Below are 13,464 nucleotides of genomic sequence, written 5' to 3' on the forward strand. Positions count from 1 at the left end.
AGAGAGAGAGAGAGAGAGAGAGAGAGAGAGAGAGAGAGAGAGAGAGAGAGAGAGAGAGAGAGAGAATGACACATAGAATGTCAGCTGTGTTTTCAATACCACAGAAAAATAAATTGTCCAAGCCTGCTACCTGGTATTCTACTTCCAGGCTTCCGTTCTTCGTAGCTGTTTGGTAGAAACATTCTGTTCTACCCGCAGGGAGTTGAAACGTGAATTCAGTATCTTGGCTTTGTCCCAAGCCTAAAGTGATGTCCACAGATACAACGAAACAAGACAGCAAATAGAGTCTTACAGCAGCGCTCAGATCAAACATGGAACCCATTTGTAGCCTAGAAGCGACCTTGGACTTCAGTAAAAGTTACAATCACTGTTGACTCATCGGCAGCCATGAATGCTTGTTCTTGTAGTCTAGTAGCCTACTTCGCTTCACTCATACCGCATTGTATACGTACATTTTCCATAGACTGTCAGCGACCACGAGTTGTAGGCTATTTATTGCTTGTGATCAAAGTTAGTCATAGCAGAAATCAAGTCGCCTACTTCACCGAACAACTAGCTTCAGATCAGTTCTGACCACTGTGCGCGCAACTGAAAGTGAGTCGATTTTATGGCATCTCACCCAACAAGATAACCTATTATATCGAAGTTAGACTAGACCACTGGAAGAAAAAAATCTCACCCTGTAGCCCTATCTTTTACAATAACTTCTACAAAGTAGCGCGTATGATTGACTGGAAGGGTGTGCAATACCAATGTATAGCAGTGGTGTGAAGTACTTTTAAGTAAAAATACTTTAAAGGACTACTTAAGACGTTTGTTTTGTATCTGTACTTTACTTTACTATTTATATTTTTAACAACTTTTAGATTTACTTTACTACATTCCTAAAGAAAATAATGTACGTTTTACTCCATACATTTTCCCTGACACCTAAAAGTGGTCTAATTTACACTCTTATCAAGAGAACATGCCTGGGTATCCCTACTGCCTCTGAGCTGGCGGACTCACTAAACACACGCTTCGTTTGTAAATTATGTCTGAGTGTTGGAGCATGCCCCTGGCTATCCGTACATTTAAAAAAACAAGAAAATTATGCCGCCTGATTTGCTTAATATAAGGATTTTGAAATGATTTATACTTTTACTTTTGATACTCAAGTAGTATTTTACTGGGAAACTTTCACTTTTACTTGAGTCATTATCTATTAAGGTATTTTTTACTTTGACTCAAGTATGACAATTTGGTACTTTTTCCACCACTAGGGTTATGTCAGTAACCTCCGGTAGCCGCTAGATTAAGCTTGTAACAAACAGAGATGAATGGTTTATCTTTTGAATGGTTTAAGTTACAAAATATTATTGCTCTGCAATTTCACCGTATTTTGGCCAGATGTGACGCTACCGTCCCACGTACCCTAGAGAGGTTAACAGTTGATGTTGAGATGTGTCTGTTACTTGAACTCTGTGAAGCATTTATTTGGGCTGCAATCTGAGGTGCAGTTAATTGCAGATTTCTGAGGCCGGTAACTCTAATGAACTTATCCTCTGCAGCAGAGGTAACTCTGGGTCTTCCTCTCCTGTGGGGGTCCTCATGAAAGCCAGTTTCATCATTGTGCTTGATGGTTTTTGTGACTGCACTTGAAGAAACTTTCAAAGTTCTTGACATTTTACGGATTGTCTTAAAGTAACTATTACAGACTACAAAGGGAAGCACAGCCGTGAGCTGCCCAGTGACATGAGCCTACCAGACAAGCTAAATTACTTCTGTGCTCGCTTCGAGGCAAGTAACACTGAAGCATGCATGAGAGCATCAGCTGTTCTGGACGACTGTGTGATCACACTCTCCGTACCCAATGTGAGTAAGACCTTAAAACAGGTCAACATTCACAAGGCCGCAGGGCCAGACGGATTACCAGTATGTGTACACCGAGCATGCGCTGACCGACTGGCAAGTGTGATATTTTCATCCTGTCCCTGACTGAGTCTGTAATACCAACATGTTTCAAGCAGACCACCATAGTCCCTGTGCCCAAGAACACTAAGGTAACCTGCCTAAATGACTACTGACCCGTAGCGATCACGTCTGGAGCAGTGAAGTGCTTTGAAAGGCTGGTCATGGCTCACATCAACACCATCATCCCAGCAACCCTAGACCCACTCCAATCTGCCCCAACAATCCACAGATGATACAATCTCTATTGCACTCAACACTGCCCTTTCCCACTGGACAAAAGGAACACCTATGTGAGAATGCTATTCATTGACTACAGCTCAGCGTTCAACACCATAGTGCCCTCAAAGCTCATCACTAAGCTAAGGACCCTTGGACTGAACCCCTCGCAACTGGATCCTGGACTTCCTGACGAGCCGCCCCCAGGTGGTAAGGGTAGGTAACAACACATCCGCCACGCTGATCCTCAACACGGGGGCCCCTCAGGGGTGCGTGCTCAGTCCCTTCCTGTACTCCCTGTTCACTCATGACGGCATGGCCAGGCACGACTCCAACACCATCATCAAGTTTGCCGATGACACAACAGTGGTAGGCCTGATCAYCAACAACGATGAGACAGTCTATAGGGAGGAGGTCAGAGACCTGGCCGTGTGGTGCCAGGACAACAACTTCTCCCTCAACGTGATCAAGACAAAGCAGATGATTGTGGACTGCAGGAAAATGAGGAATGAGCACACCCCCATTCTCATCGATAGAGCTGCAGTGGAGCAGGTTGAGAGCTTCAAGTTCCTTGGTGTCAACATCACCAACAAACTATCATGGTCCAAACACACTAAGACAGTCGTGAAGAGGGCACGACAAAGCCTATTCCCCTCAGGAGACTGAAAAGATCGTCAAAAGGTTCTACAGCTGCACCATTGAGAGCATCCTGACTGGTTGCATCATTGTCTGGTATGGCAACTGCTCGGCCTCCGACCTCAAGACACTACAAAGAGTATTTTGTACGGCCAGTACATCACTGGGGGCCAAGCTTCCTGCCCTCCAGGACCTCTATACCAGGCGGTGTCAGAGGAAGGCCTTAAACATTGTCAAAAACTCCAGACACGGAGACAGACATGGACTGTTCTCTCTGCTACCGCACGGCAAGCGGTACCGGAGTGCACAACTGACTGGCTCAAACACATTAAGAAGGGAATAAATTCCACAAATTCACTTTTAACAAGGCACACCTGTTAACTTCTCTGCGCCAAGGATCCCTTTTACGGGATCACTTTCCTAAACAACCCGCTAGAATTGCAGGGCGCCAAATGCAAAAATATTACTCAAAATATTTATAATCATGCAATCACAAGTGAAATATACCAAAACACAGCTAGCTTGTTGTTAATCCACCTATCGTGTCAGATTTGGAAAATATATTTTACAGCGAAAGAAATCCAAGCTTTTGTGAGTGTAGCTTTCAATGCTACAACAGCTAGCCCCAAATTAGCATGGTCACAAAAGTCAGAAAAGCAATAAAATTAATCGCTTACCTTAGATAATCTTTGGATGTTTGCACTCACGAGACTCCCAGTTACACAATAAATGTTCTTTTTGTTCGATAAATATTACTTTTATAACAAAAAAACGCCATTTGGGTTGCGGTTATGTTGAGAAAACTACAGCCACGTTCGGTCCTTGAAAGGAGATTAAAATTTCAAAGCGTACAGATTAAAAGATTTACTAAAATATTATATATCATGCAATCACAACGTGAATATACCAAAACAACAGCTAGCTGTTTTAACCAACCTATTCGTGTCAGATTTGGAAATATATTTTACAGGCGAAAGAAAAATTCCAAGCTTTTGGTGAGTTTCCGCTTTTCAATGCTTACAAAGCTCGCCCCAATTAGCATGGTCACAAAAGTCAGAAAAGCATAAAATTAATCGCTTACCTTCAGATAATCTTTGGATGTTTTGCACTCACGAGACTCCAGTTACACAATAAATTGTTCTTTTTGTTTTCGATAAATAATTACTTTTATAACAAACAAAACGCCATTTGGTTGCGCGTTATGTTGAGAAAACTACAGCCACGTTCGCGGTCCTGAAAGGAAGATGAAAATTCCAAACGTATCAGATTAAAAGATATTACTAAAATATTTATAATCATGCAATCACAAGTGAAATATATCAAAACCAGTTTAGCTTGTTGTTATTCCACCTATCGGGTCAGATTTTGAAAATATACTTTACAGCGAAAGAAATCCAAGCTTTTGTGAGTGTAGCTTTCAATGCTACAAAGCTAGCCTTATATTAGCTTGGTTAGCTTGTCATGAAAGTCAGAAAAGCAATAAAATTAATCGCTTACCTTTGATCATCTTCGGATGTTTCCACTCACGAGACTCCCGTTACACAACAAATGTTCCTTTTGTTCGATAAATATTACTTTTATCACAAAAAAACGGGTTGCGCATTATGTTGAGAAAACCAAAGCCATGTTCTGTTCGACAAATTCCAAAAAGTATCCGTAATGGTCGTAGAAACATGTCAAATGTTTTTATAATCAAACCTCAGGTTTGTTTTTAACAAACGTATCGATAATTTTCAACCGGACCATAACCTATTCTTTTAGAGACAAACGGAACATGGAGAGCTCTCTCGGCGCGCAGAACTATTCGGGGACACCTGACTCCCTTATAGAAACATCTCGCTCATTTTTCAAAATAAAAGCCTGAAACTATGTCTAAAGCCTGGTCACAGCCTGTGGAAGCCATTGGAAAAGGAATCTGGTTGATACCCCTTTAAATGGAAGAAAGACGGGCCAGGAAACACAGTTAAAAAAATAAAAATATCACTTCCGGGTTATATTTTCTCAGGTTTTCGTCTGCAGAATACGTTGTGTTTTACTCACAAACAATATTTTGACAGTTTTGGAAACTTTGGAGTGTTTTCTATCCTAATCTGTAAATTATATGCATATTCTACGATCTGGGCCAGAGAAAATGTCCGTTTACCTTGGGAACGATATTTTAAGAAGAAAAATAAATTCTGACCCCTAGCGTCAAGAGGTTTTAAGAGGAGACTGCGTGAATCAGGCCGTAATGGTCGAATTGCTACAAAGAAAAAGGACATATATAAAAAGAAGTGCCTTGCTTGGGCCAAGAAACATTCGCAATGGACATTAGACCGGTGGAAATCTGTCCTTTGGAGATTTTTTGTCTTTGTGAGACACAGAGTAGGTGAACAGAGGATCTCCCGATGTGTGGTTCCCACCATGAAGCATGGAGGAGGAGGTGTGATGGTTTTGGGGTGCTTTGCTGGTGACTCTGTCTGTCATTTATTTAGAATTCAAGGCACACTTAACCTGCATGGATACCACAGTATTCTGCAGCAATACATCATCCCATCTGGTTTGCGCTTAATGGGACTATCATTTGTTTTTAACAGTACAATGACCCAACACATCTCCAGGGTGTGTAAGGGCTATTTGACCAAGAAGGAGAGTGATGGAGTGCTGCATCAGATGACCTGGCCTCCACAAGCACCCAACCTCAACCCAATTGAGATGGTTTGGGATGAGTTGGACTGTTGGAAAAGCATTCCAGGTGAAGCTGGTTGAAAGAATGCCAAGAGTGTGCAACGCTGTCATCAAGGCAAAGGGTGGCTACTTTGAAGAATCTCAAATTGATTTGTTTAACACTTTTTTTTGGTCACTAAATTATTCCATATGTGTTTTTTCATAGTTTTGATGTCTTCACTATTATTCTACAATGTAGAAAATAGTTTTAAAAAATAAAGAAAAACCCTTGAATGAGTAGGTGTGTCCAAACTTTTGACATGTACTGTAGGTACAGTATTTGTATAATGTGAGTGTGAATGTGAATGCATGTGATTGCATGGTATACATTTTTAATTTAACCTTTATTTTAACAGGGATTCATATTGAGATCCAGGTCTCTTTTACAAATGAGCCCTGCAGAACGGAAACAGAATACACACATCCAATACAAAATGCAGAGCCTGTTAGGAAAGACATTGGACATGTATTTTGTTACGTGTTTTCAATCAATGAGGTCAGATACTTTTGGTAGGGAAGTAATATCAAAGTTGTGATCAAATGTGGTTAGCATTGCTCTAAAACCTGCACAGTGCAGTCTTATCACCTCTGTCACCAGTAAGCAAGTTAATCAGGTCAGGGAAACAAGACAATAATCTCTATGTGAACACAGGTCACATACTGTCATATACTCATGTCGCATACCTTACTCGTATCTATTACCGTTGATTTGAGACCTCTGAGGTCTTGTTCCTATATGTCAGTAAAATGGAGCAGAAATGCAAAGACACTGTATAAGGGGGGATTATATGCTTCACTGTAATGCAGGGGGTTGGTGGGGATTGGGGACGGTGAAATGAGAAGTGGTTTTCACCTCCTGTGGTCGCAGGCTGACTGTCTACAATGCAACTGAGTGGGTGTAGCATCCGCTGCTACTGAAGCCACGCTCTAGACTCAATTCCAGGACAGAAGCACTTTTGTTACATGATGACTCTGTATGTCTGTTTGTGATTACATTCCTGCATGCATATACTTTTGTGGATCAATTAAAGTAACAAAAAATGCTCACACAGAATCGTAAGAAAGATAAAAAATGCAACATTTATTTATTTGAATATTTGCAGGATAGAATATACAAAATACACAGTATGTGTTACAGCTATAGCCTACTGCTTGCATAGCGTTGGCGTCCAATAAGAAGAAAAAACATATATTATTTTTTATTTCTCACTATATATGGAAGTTGATAAGTCGTGTTTATCAGAATATGGAGGACAATGACTACTTTACATTTGTATAAAATGTTAAATAAATATAAAACACCATTAGGTGAAATACAACATGTCGAGGGTATTGAAATTAGTTAATCACTTTGTAATTTTATGGAGGTTATACAAAGAGTGAAATAGATAGTCCAACATTTGACCTTATCATGAACACTATGCAGTGGTTTACATGCAATTTACCTGAATATCAGGTATTCTTAAATCGTTTCAATAATGTAGAATATATCTACTTGTCTCTATTTCGAATTATCTAAATATCTAAATATTTTTCTCTATATCTATATTATGTATTTCCTTATACTATTATGGATATATTATTTTTAATCAGGTCAATATAACAAACAAGTAAGAGTATAAAGAGCTGATGTCTGTAAATATGCATTGAACCCTAGCATACAGAGGTAATGTTCATACACTTCTTTTGTTCTTGTTCTTGAGGGCGGACTATCAACATAATGTGTTACCTCCTGACCTAAACCCCCATCAATAACAACACTACTTACAAAAGAGAAGCAACACGGAGTGAGTACAAACATCCCTAATAATGTTAACTCCAGAATATTCTGCACTTTCACCACCAACACTGATAAAAAAAGTGTTTTATTCTACAAAAGCAAAATCAATCAATATATTATAATTTTATCCGATTTTATGATTTACCTTAGCAACAGGGCCTGATTAATGCAGGGGTTTACCGGGGCTGTAACACCTGCGTCCAGGCCCATTGGGGGCCCAAGAGGCAGCAATGATTTTTTTTGTTTTTAAATAAATGTTTAACTATCAAGGAAATATATACTGTATATATTATATGTTATATATATATATTATATGTTGTATATATTATATATGTAGCACATATTTTATACTTTTTCACTACAACCGCCACAGGAAGACTCAGGACTCTGCTATCAATGAGTCTAGCTGCTGCCTGCTGCCTGCTGCCGCTCTGCTAATCATCAGAAGGGGGGGAGGAGAGGAGGTAGGGGGTCCCCTGTCTTGATTGGGTAATTGATTAATAAAAATATATAAATAATAACTGCATAATAAATAAATAGGACTGGTCAATTGTGTGAGTCAAGGACTGGGCCCAAGAGGCAAAAAATAATACAACTTTTTATTTTATATATATATATTTTTTTTTTCCAACCATAGGCGCCCGCTCTCAATGTTCAAAATACACCAGAAAGCATAATTTAGCTGCAGAGGATAAATCGTTTATAAAAAAATAACTGTGAATTAAGTTTTATCACAAGCACATACAGATATCTCCCAAAATTAAGGAAACACCAACAAAAAGTGTCTTAAAAGGGTGCTGCGCCACCATGAACTGCCAGAACAGCTTCAATGCTCCTTGGCATAGATTATGCATGTGGCTCTAAACCATGCCAGGAAAATGCACCCCACACCATAACATACTGTGTACCTTGTATCCCTTGTTAACTCATGTGTTTCCTTTATTTTGACAGTCACTGCTATGCCTACAGTCAGGAAGGTCATGCGCCCCAAATAGGCTACAGCTTGTTGCTTTTTGGCCATAGATATATACTCCATTGAAGTGGTACACCAGCAGTGGATGCCAGTTCTGACTTGAATGGGAACTGCCATCTATGGATTGTACTTCTATGGTTGGGAAGCAGCTGTCAGTTTGCAGATTTCAAAATAAAATTGTGGGAAGAACGCACAGTTTGGAAAGCAAATGCCTACTAGTGAAAAGAGAAGACTAATCTGTCTATAGAACCAATAAAAAAATGTTCTTGACAACTCCCAATTTTTAGCTAACATCAGCCCTCACCGTGAGAAGCCTATGGCTTCATCTTCATCATTAGGTGAATCAGTGTGCCACTCAACATTTTATTTAGTAACCTACTGTAACCTATGATATACAGTATATACTGTATATATATTGCTTCCTAATATTGTGTCGCTTCATTGGCCTGGGCTATTGTTTGTTTGAATTCAAGACCAGATTGATCTCAGTTTGTCAGTGTCAGAGTAGCCAGTCATTTCAGTCAGTTGTGTGGTAATAAAAAGATTCAACTAATGTCTTTAGGTCATGTAAATGATGTAGAACTGCGTTAAATGCATTTTTTTTTTAAAGCGGATTCTTTTACGACCCTGCTAAAAAAAATCCCCATGTGCGGAAATCCTAAAAATGCCTCTGCTCAACTGTAGCCTAGTGTATGCCACATGGCAAACGTTATTATGGCTTTATTATAAAGGGGCTTTTTCTTCAACAGTCAATTTTCCACGCATCGAATTGCATCTTGATGCAAGGATTTGTTTAAAGAAAATGATGGTGTGCCGGGAAGGGGGAAGGCCCTGCGTAGCAATATTACATGTAAATTGGCCTACAGTATTATTATGCCTTAAACAAATGATAATCAGCCAGCTATCTAAAAATAAGTATATTCATCATCAACCCCAGGCTTATTATATCATATAGATACCAAACACGTTCTCTGTGGAATATTGTATCCGAACTTGAGTGACATTTTTCACTTTGACAAAGATGGAGTCATCTTCAAAGAAGTGGAACACCCCTCCCAGGTAGCTGTTTGATGTGGACATCATTTCCCCAAACTTGGGGTAATATCTCCTGGACTTAAGGAGTTCAATGTCCTCCCCAAGATACCGTGGAGTATTTCTGCAGACCGAGTGTGTGAACTCAATATTGACCTCACTGAAGAAGATCTTAGAGTAGACGTAGTAGTAACCTTCCTTCTGGATGACAAGCTTGCCATCTTTGTACTCCATTTCATGGAGGAGCGGTTCTGCCTGCATGTTCCATACCATGACTCCATCTCCATGAGGTGCTTGAGGTCCAGCTGGAGAACAAATACAGGACAATATGTGGGAAAAGTTTTCTGTCGTAAGAGCTCATTTTAATTTATCTTCATGTCCTATTTCAAACACCATACTATCTGATGTACTACTACATACCTATATTTCACCCTCTTCTGTCATGACCAAATATTAATATAAAGGGTTGTGTGTAGTTGCAATGGCCTGGTGGTAATGGTCTTACCTGTCAGATGTGCAACAGGTTTTGAAGGCAACACAATAGGGTTCGGTCTTGAAGTTGGGGGAACCTCCTTCGGAATGTCCTCTTGGTCTGTTTTTGGGGACAAAGTTTATGTTGAACTGATGTGCATTTTAGAAGGTGAATGATTCAGAAATGCATTTATCAAATGTGTACAAAATACTCAGTCGGGATACAATATATACAGTGTCTTCTTCTACCAAAGATGAGTCCCTTGTCATTTTGTCACAGTGTTTGAACAAGAGAAGGAGATATAGTCTGGGACATACCTTGGATACTCATACCAACTGACCCTGACTCCGCCTGCAGTTGAGAATAGAGATATCATCATAATGAACAGAGAGGTTTGTGGTAATACAGTACAGGCATGTGTGAGAATGTTAATTTGTTCCTATTTAAGTGGTTCTTTGGGCCTTCAGCAATGTGACCTTTACATTTTATTAGATGATATGCAGGAAAGATAAACAGAACAGCTTATGGTTTCTGGTAATTAAGCAAAGTAGATCACCCATCCCATCCTTAGAACACCCCACCCCCCTGTCTTCCCCTGTCAGTACATGTGCATGCAGCGAGACTAGGTTAGCTCTATCCTCTTCCAATAAACCATCGCACCCTTGCCACCATATTGGGTCAGGGGAAATGATGTCACATGAAGCTCAACATAACCACAAACACCTGACCAACGAACCAATTCTGTGGAACACGGAATGCTGGCCCCTGCTCCAGCAAGGTACGTCACGGAACATTCATATTCTCCGAAATGATGCCAATTCTGATAAACTTCTCCATCTCAACTGTTGCCAAATGTACAAGAATGAATAAAACTGTTTAATGCGTATATCAAGGGGAATCCCAACTCAAACTTTGGACAGAAACTGCTGACCATGACAGAACTTGACTATGTTGTCATGAGACCTGTTTGTACGTAAAGCAAAATTAACACGACAAAAAACCTACATCGTGGTGAATAATGCCCTGGTACCTCGGGAGTTAATATTTGTTTCTGTTCCCTATAGACTTTCACAATTACAGTCTAACAAAACAACCAATTGTAGCAAGGTTCCAATATTCCAAGTGACATATCACCACACATTACTCTATTCTCAACCAGGATAATGCCATAATAAAATGGAGCAAAGGAACAAATGCAAAAAGCCAACAGTAACTTACTATTGTACATTGTACAAAATACATTGAGATTGGGTAACCAAATGTGACTTTTTAAATAATAATTTATTAATTTCATGTAGTATCTTGGGTTTTTAAAGTATAGTCTTAATGTAACTGTGCATTCTGTATAATTTCAGTCTTGTCGACTGCGACTATGAAGTAAATCAAATCCAGTAATTATTTCCCATATGATGATACAAATGGGTTGTAGATTATTTTTTTGAGAGAGAAAGAACACATCAACTAATGACACTGAAAATGTATTCACTTTCATTTTGGAATGAAAGAAAGATTTTTCCGAGAATAGTGTACACGTTGTGGGGTTGAGAGCAAGACAGAGATTGGGGAAAATAAAGCAGTGAGAGATGAAAGAACACAGTAAAGAATACATAGTTGTTACTAGATTTGTGTAGTGTGAGAGAGAGAGATGTGTGAAGAGAGACTCTCAGGTGTTGAGGGAGACGGAATAGAGATGGAGATGGGTAGACAGCCACATCATGGTGACAATACTCACAGATCCCTGTTTAGAGTAGAGGTGGTAGATGAAGCAGGCCTCTATGGCCAAGCCACACAAAGCCAGACCAACCAGCAAGAACAGCAGGCTTTGGGCCACACCACCCCGACCAGGAGGTCTCGGCTTGGGGGGCAGCGGTGGGTAGGTTGCATGGCTATCCACCATGAACACGGAGGGGTACGGGACACCACCCTCAGCCATGATGTCTCCGATCAGAGAATATAAGGAACTGAAAAAGGATCCTCCAAGAGRTAGTCAAGTAGTACCTGAGCGAGGTCCACGCACCAGGGGTCCCGGCACACAACGAGAGACACAGAGAGATTCTTTCCCAGAGCAAGACCAAGCACTAGTGTGGGTTGTACAGTATGACTCCTCAGGTCGTCTTGTCAGCAGAAAAGACAAGACACACAGTAGTGGAAGAAAACTTCCAGATATGAGAAATGTGSAAATCCTTCACAGAAACGACCACCTCCCCAAAGAGCAGTCACAGAAAGCAAAACTTSTCTTAAYCAAAATAAATCTTGACAGAGAGAGAACGGTTACCTCTGGTGTTTAGTTTCAATCAGTCAGATAGAGCGAGGCAAATGCAAATGAGCATCTTATAGAGTGTCCATGCACTGAGTATGATCACCTCCCCACTACACTACATACACCCTCCCACTCTAGCCTACTACAGCATACATGGAGTTTTGCAATAATTTGTCTCTGTTCACACTTCCTCTCACTCACTCTCAGCCACTCTCATGATGAGTATCTGATCTGGTAGAGAGTGGTCTGCTGTCAACTCTACCAGCAAAAACAATAAAATCATGACAAGACCAATATATTCATGTTCCTTTACAGTGCAGCTTCTTGTAAAAAACAACAATATATGGTTCATTGTATTGTTATTCTTGTGTTGTTAAGACTTTTCATGCTAATTTTTTTTTACCACATACTTTGTCAAGATCATTCTTTGCCCTCCCTGACATTGGAAGGTTGGGAGTTCGATCCCCGGTCAAGTCATACCAAAGACTGGAAAAATGCGTCTCTGCTTGGCACTTGGAGATGGATTGTGGTTTACTATGTCAGGAAGTGGATTAAAGGTACACAGCAGGGGTGTCCATATTTAGCTTCAGCATGCTCTCTAAGGTGTGTTCTAAAAGTAATTTTCTATTCTTTAACTTTTCAATCACCCACTAGTGAAAATAATCTACAACTAAACCTATATTCAAAATCATATTCAGATGTAGGATCAACACCCTTTCCAAACCCCCTTAGCTATCAGGCTGGGGCAGTACAAATCTGAGATCAGTGGCAAAGAGTAAACCTCATCCAAAACTAACAAGAGCACATTGCAATAACAATGTAAAGCTTTCCCTTGGTCATAGCACCACCCACAGCCTCTCTGACCATAATGCACACTTTAAAAAAAACATTCTGCATGTCATATAACTAAAACGTACAACAAATTGTCCTTAAAAATGGTATGTACACGGCATATGCTGTATGTGTGTACATATTTTTGTATGTTTACTACTGGGTATGCTGTGTATGCTTTTGTGTATGTGTGTTTTTATCTAGACAACTTTTATGTGATGTGTATGTTTTTATTGATTCTATGGAATCCAGGAATCCTTGGAAAACTGTGGAAATTATCACTGAGTGGACAATTCTGGCTTAAAAAAACTGTATGAAATGAGTGCCCAGTGAGCAAAATGATGTTTGAAAGAAGTTGAAAAGACACGGACGTTGAAGTCAAGTTAATTTTCAGTTCTAAGTGAAAGTTGAAAATGTATTTTAAAAACATTGAAAATACGTATTTTACGGACATAAAAATGTGGTTAGTCCAGACAGGACGAAATCTGAACCAAACATAGGCCCGCTCAGAGCTGACCAAATCTTAAGAAATCATAGATGTCCATGTTTGGGCCAAATCAAGGGTGGTCCAGAGCAAACCAAATCTGAACCAATTATATACATTT

General features: G+C 39.9%; 2 protein-coding genes across 3 annotated transcripts in view; both read right to left on the bottom strand.

Annotated features, from left to right (window-relative positions):
• The window catches only part of LOC112072424 (transmembrane emp24 domain-containing protein 1), a 5,757-nt gene extending 4,754 nt beyond the window's left edge, over window positions 1-1,003 (bottom strand). For both annotated transcript variants that reach the window (XR_011476193.1, XM_024139827.2), the window contains exon 1: window positions 131-1,003. Coding sequence is in view for 1 of the 2 variants with exons in the window: in XM_024139827.2 (XP_023995595.1) it covers window positions 131-322 (192 nt within the window). In the remaining variant the exon portion in view is untranslated. The remainder of the gene's footprint in view (window positions 1-130) is intronic.
• Window positions 1,004-6,572: 5,569 nt separating this feature from the next.
• LOC112072425 (tumor necrosis factor ligand superfamily member 14) lies at window positions 6,573-12,315 on the bottom strand. The gene is made up of 4 exons (XM_024139829.2): window positions 11,501-12,315; window positions 10,086-10,119; window positions 9,802-9,888; window positions 6,573-9,601 (listed from the first exon to the last, which is right to left on the bottom strand). Exons 1-4 carry the CDS (start codon window positions 11,699-11,701, stop codon window positions 9,207-9,209), a joined length of 717 nt encoding a protein of 238 aa, XP_023995597.1. The 5' UTR covers window positions 11,702-12,315; the 3' UTR covers window positions 6,573-9,206.
• Window positions 12,316-13,464: the final 1,149 nt, after the last annotated feature.

Source organism: Salvelinus sp. IW2-2015, unplaced genomic scaffold (genome assembly GCF_002910315.2).
Source record: "Salvelinus sp. IW2-2015 unplaced genomic scaffold, ASM291031v2 Un_scaffold1924, whole genome shotgun sequence".
Classification (NCBI taxonomy): Eukaryota; Metazoa; Chordata; class Actinopteri; order Salmoniformes; family Salmonidae; genus Salvelinus; species Salvelinus sp. IW2-2015.

Excerpts from the sequence above, each read along its gene's own strand:
- LOC112072425 (XM_024139829.2), bottom strand. The coding sequence starts at position 11,701 with ATGGCTGAGGGTGGTGTCCCGTACCCCTCCGTGTTCATGGTGGATAGC. Across the intron at positions 10,120-11,500 it reads TCTACTCTAAACAGGGATCT|GCGGAGTCAGGGTCAGTTGG; the intron begins GTGAGTATTGTC and ends TCTCAACTGCAG. Across the intron at positions 9,602-9,801 it reads ACCTGTTGCACATCTGACAG|CTGGACCTCAAGCACCTCAT; the intron begins GTAAGACCATTA and ends TTTGTTCTCCAG.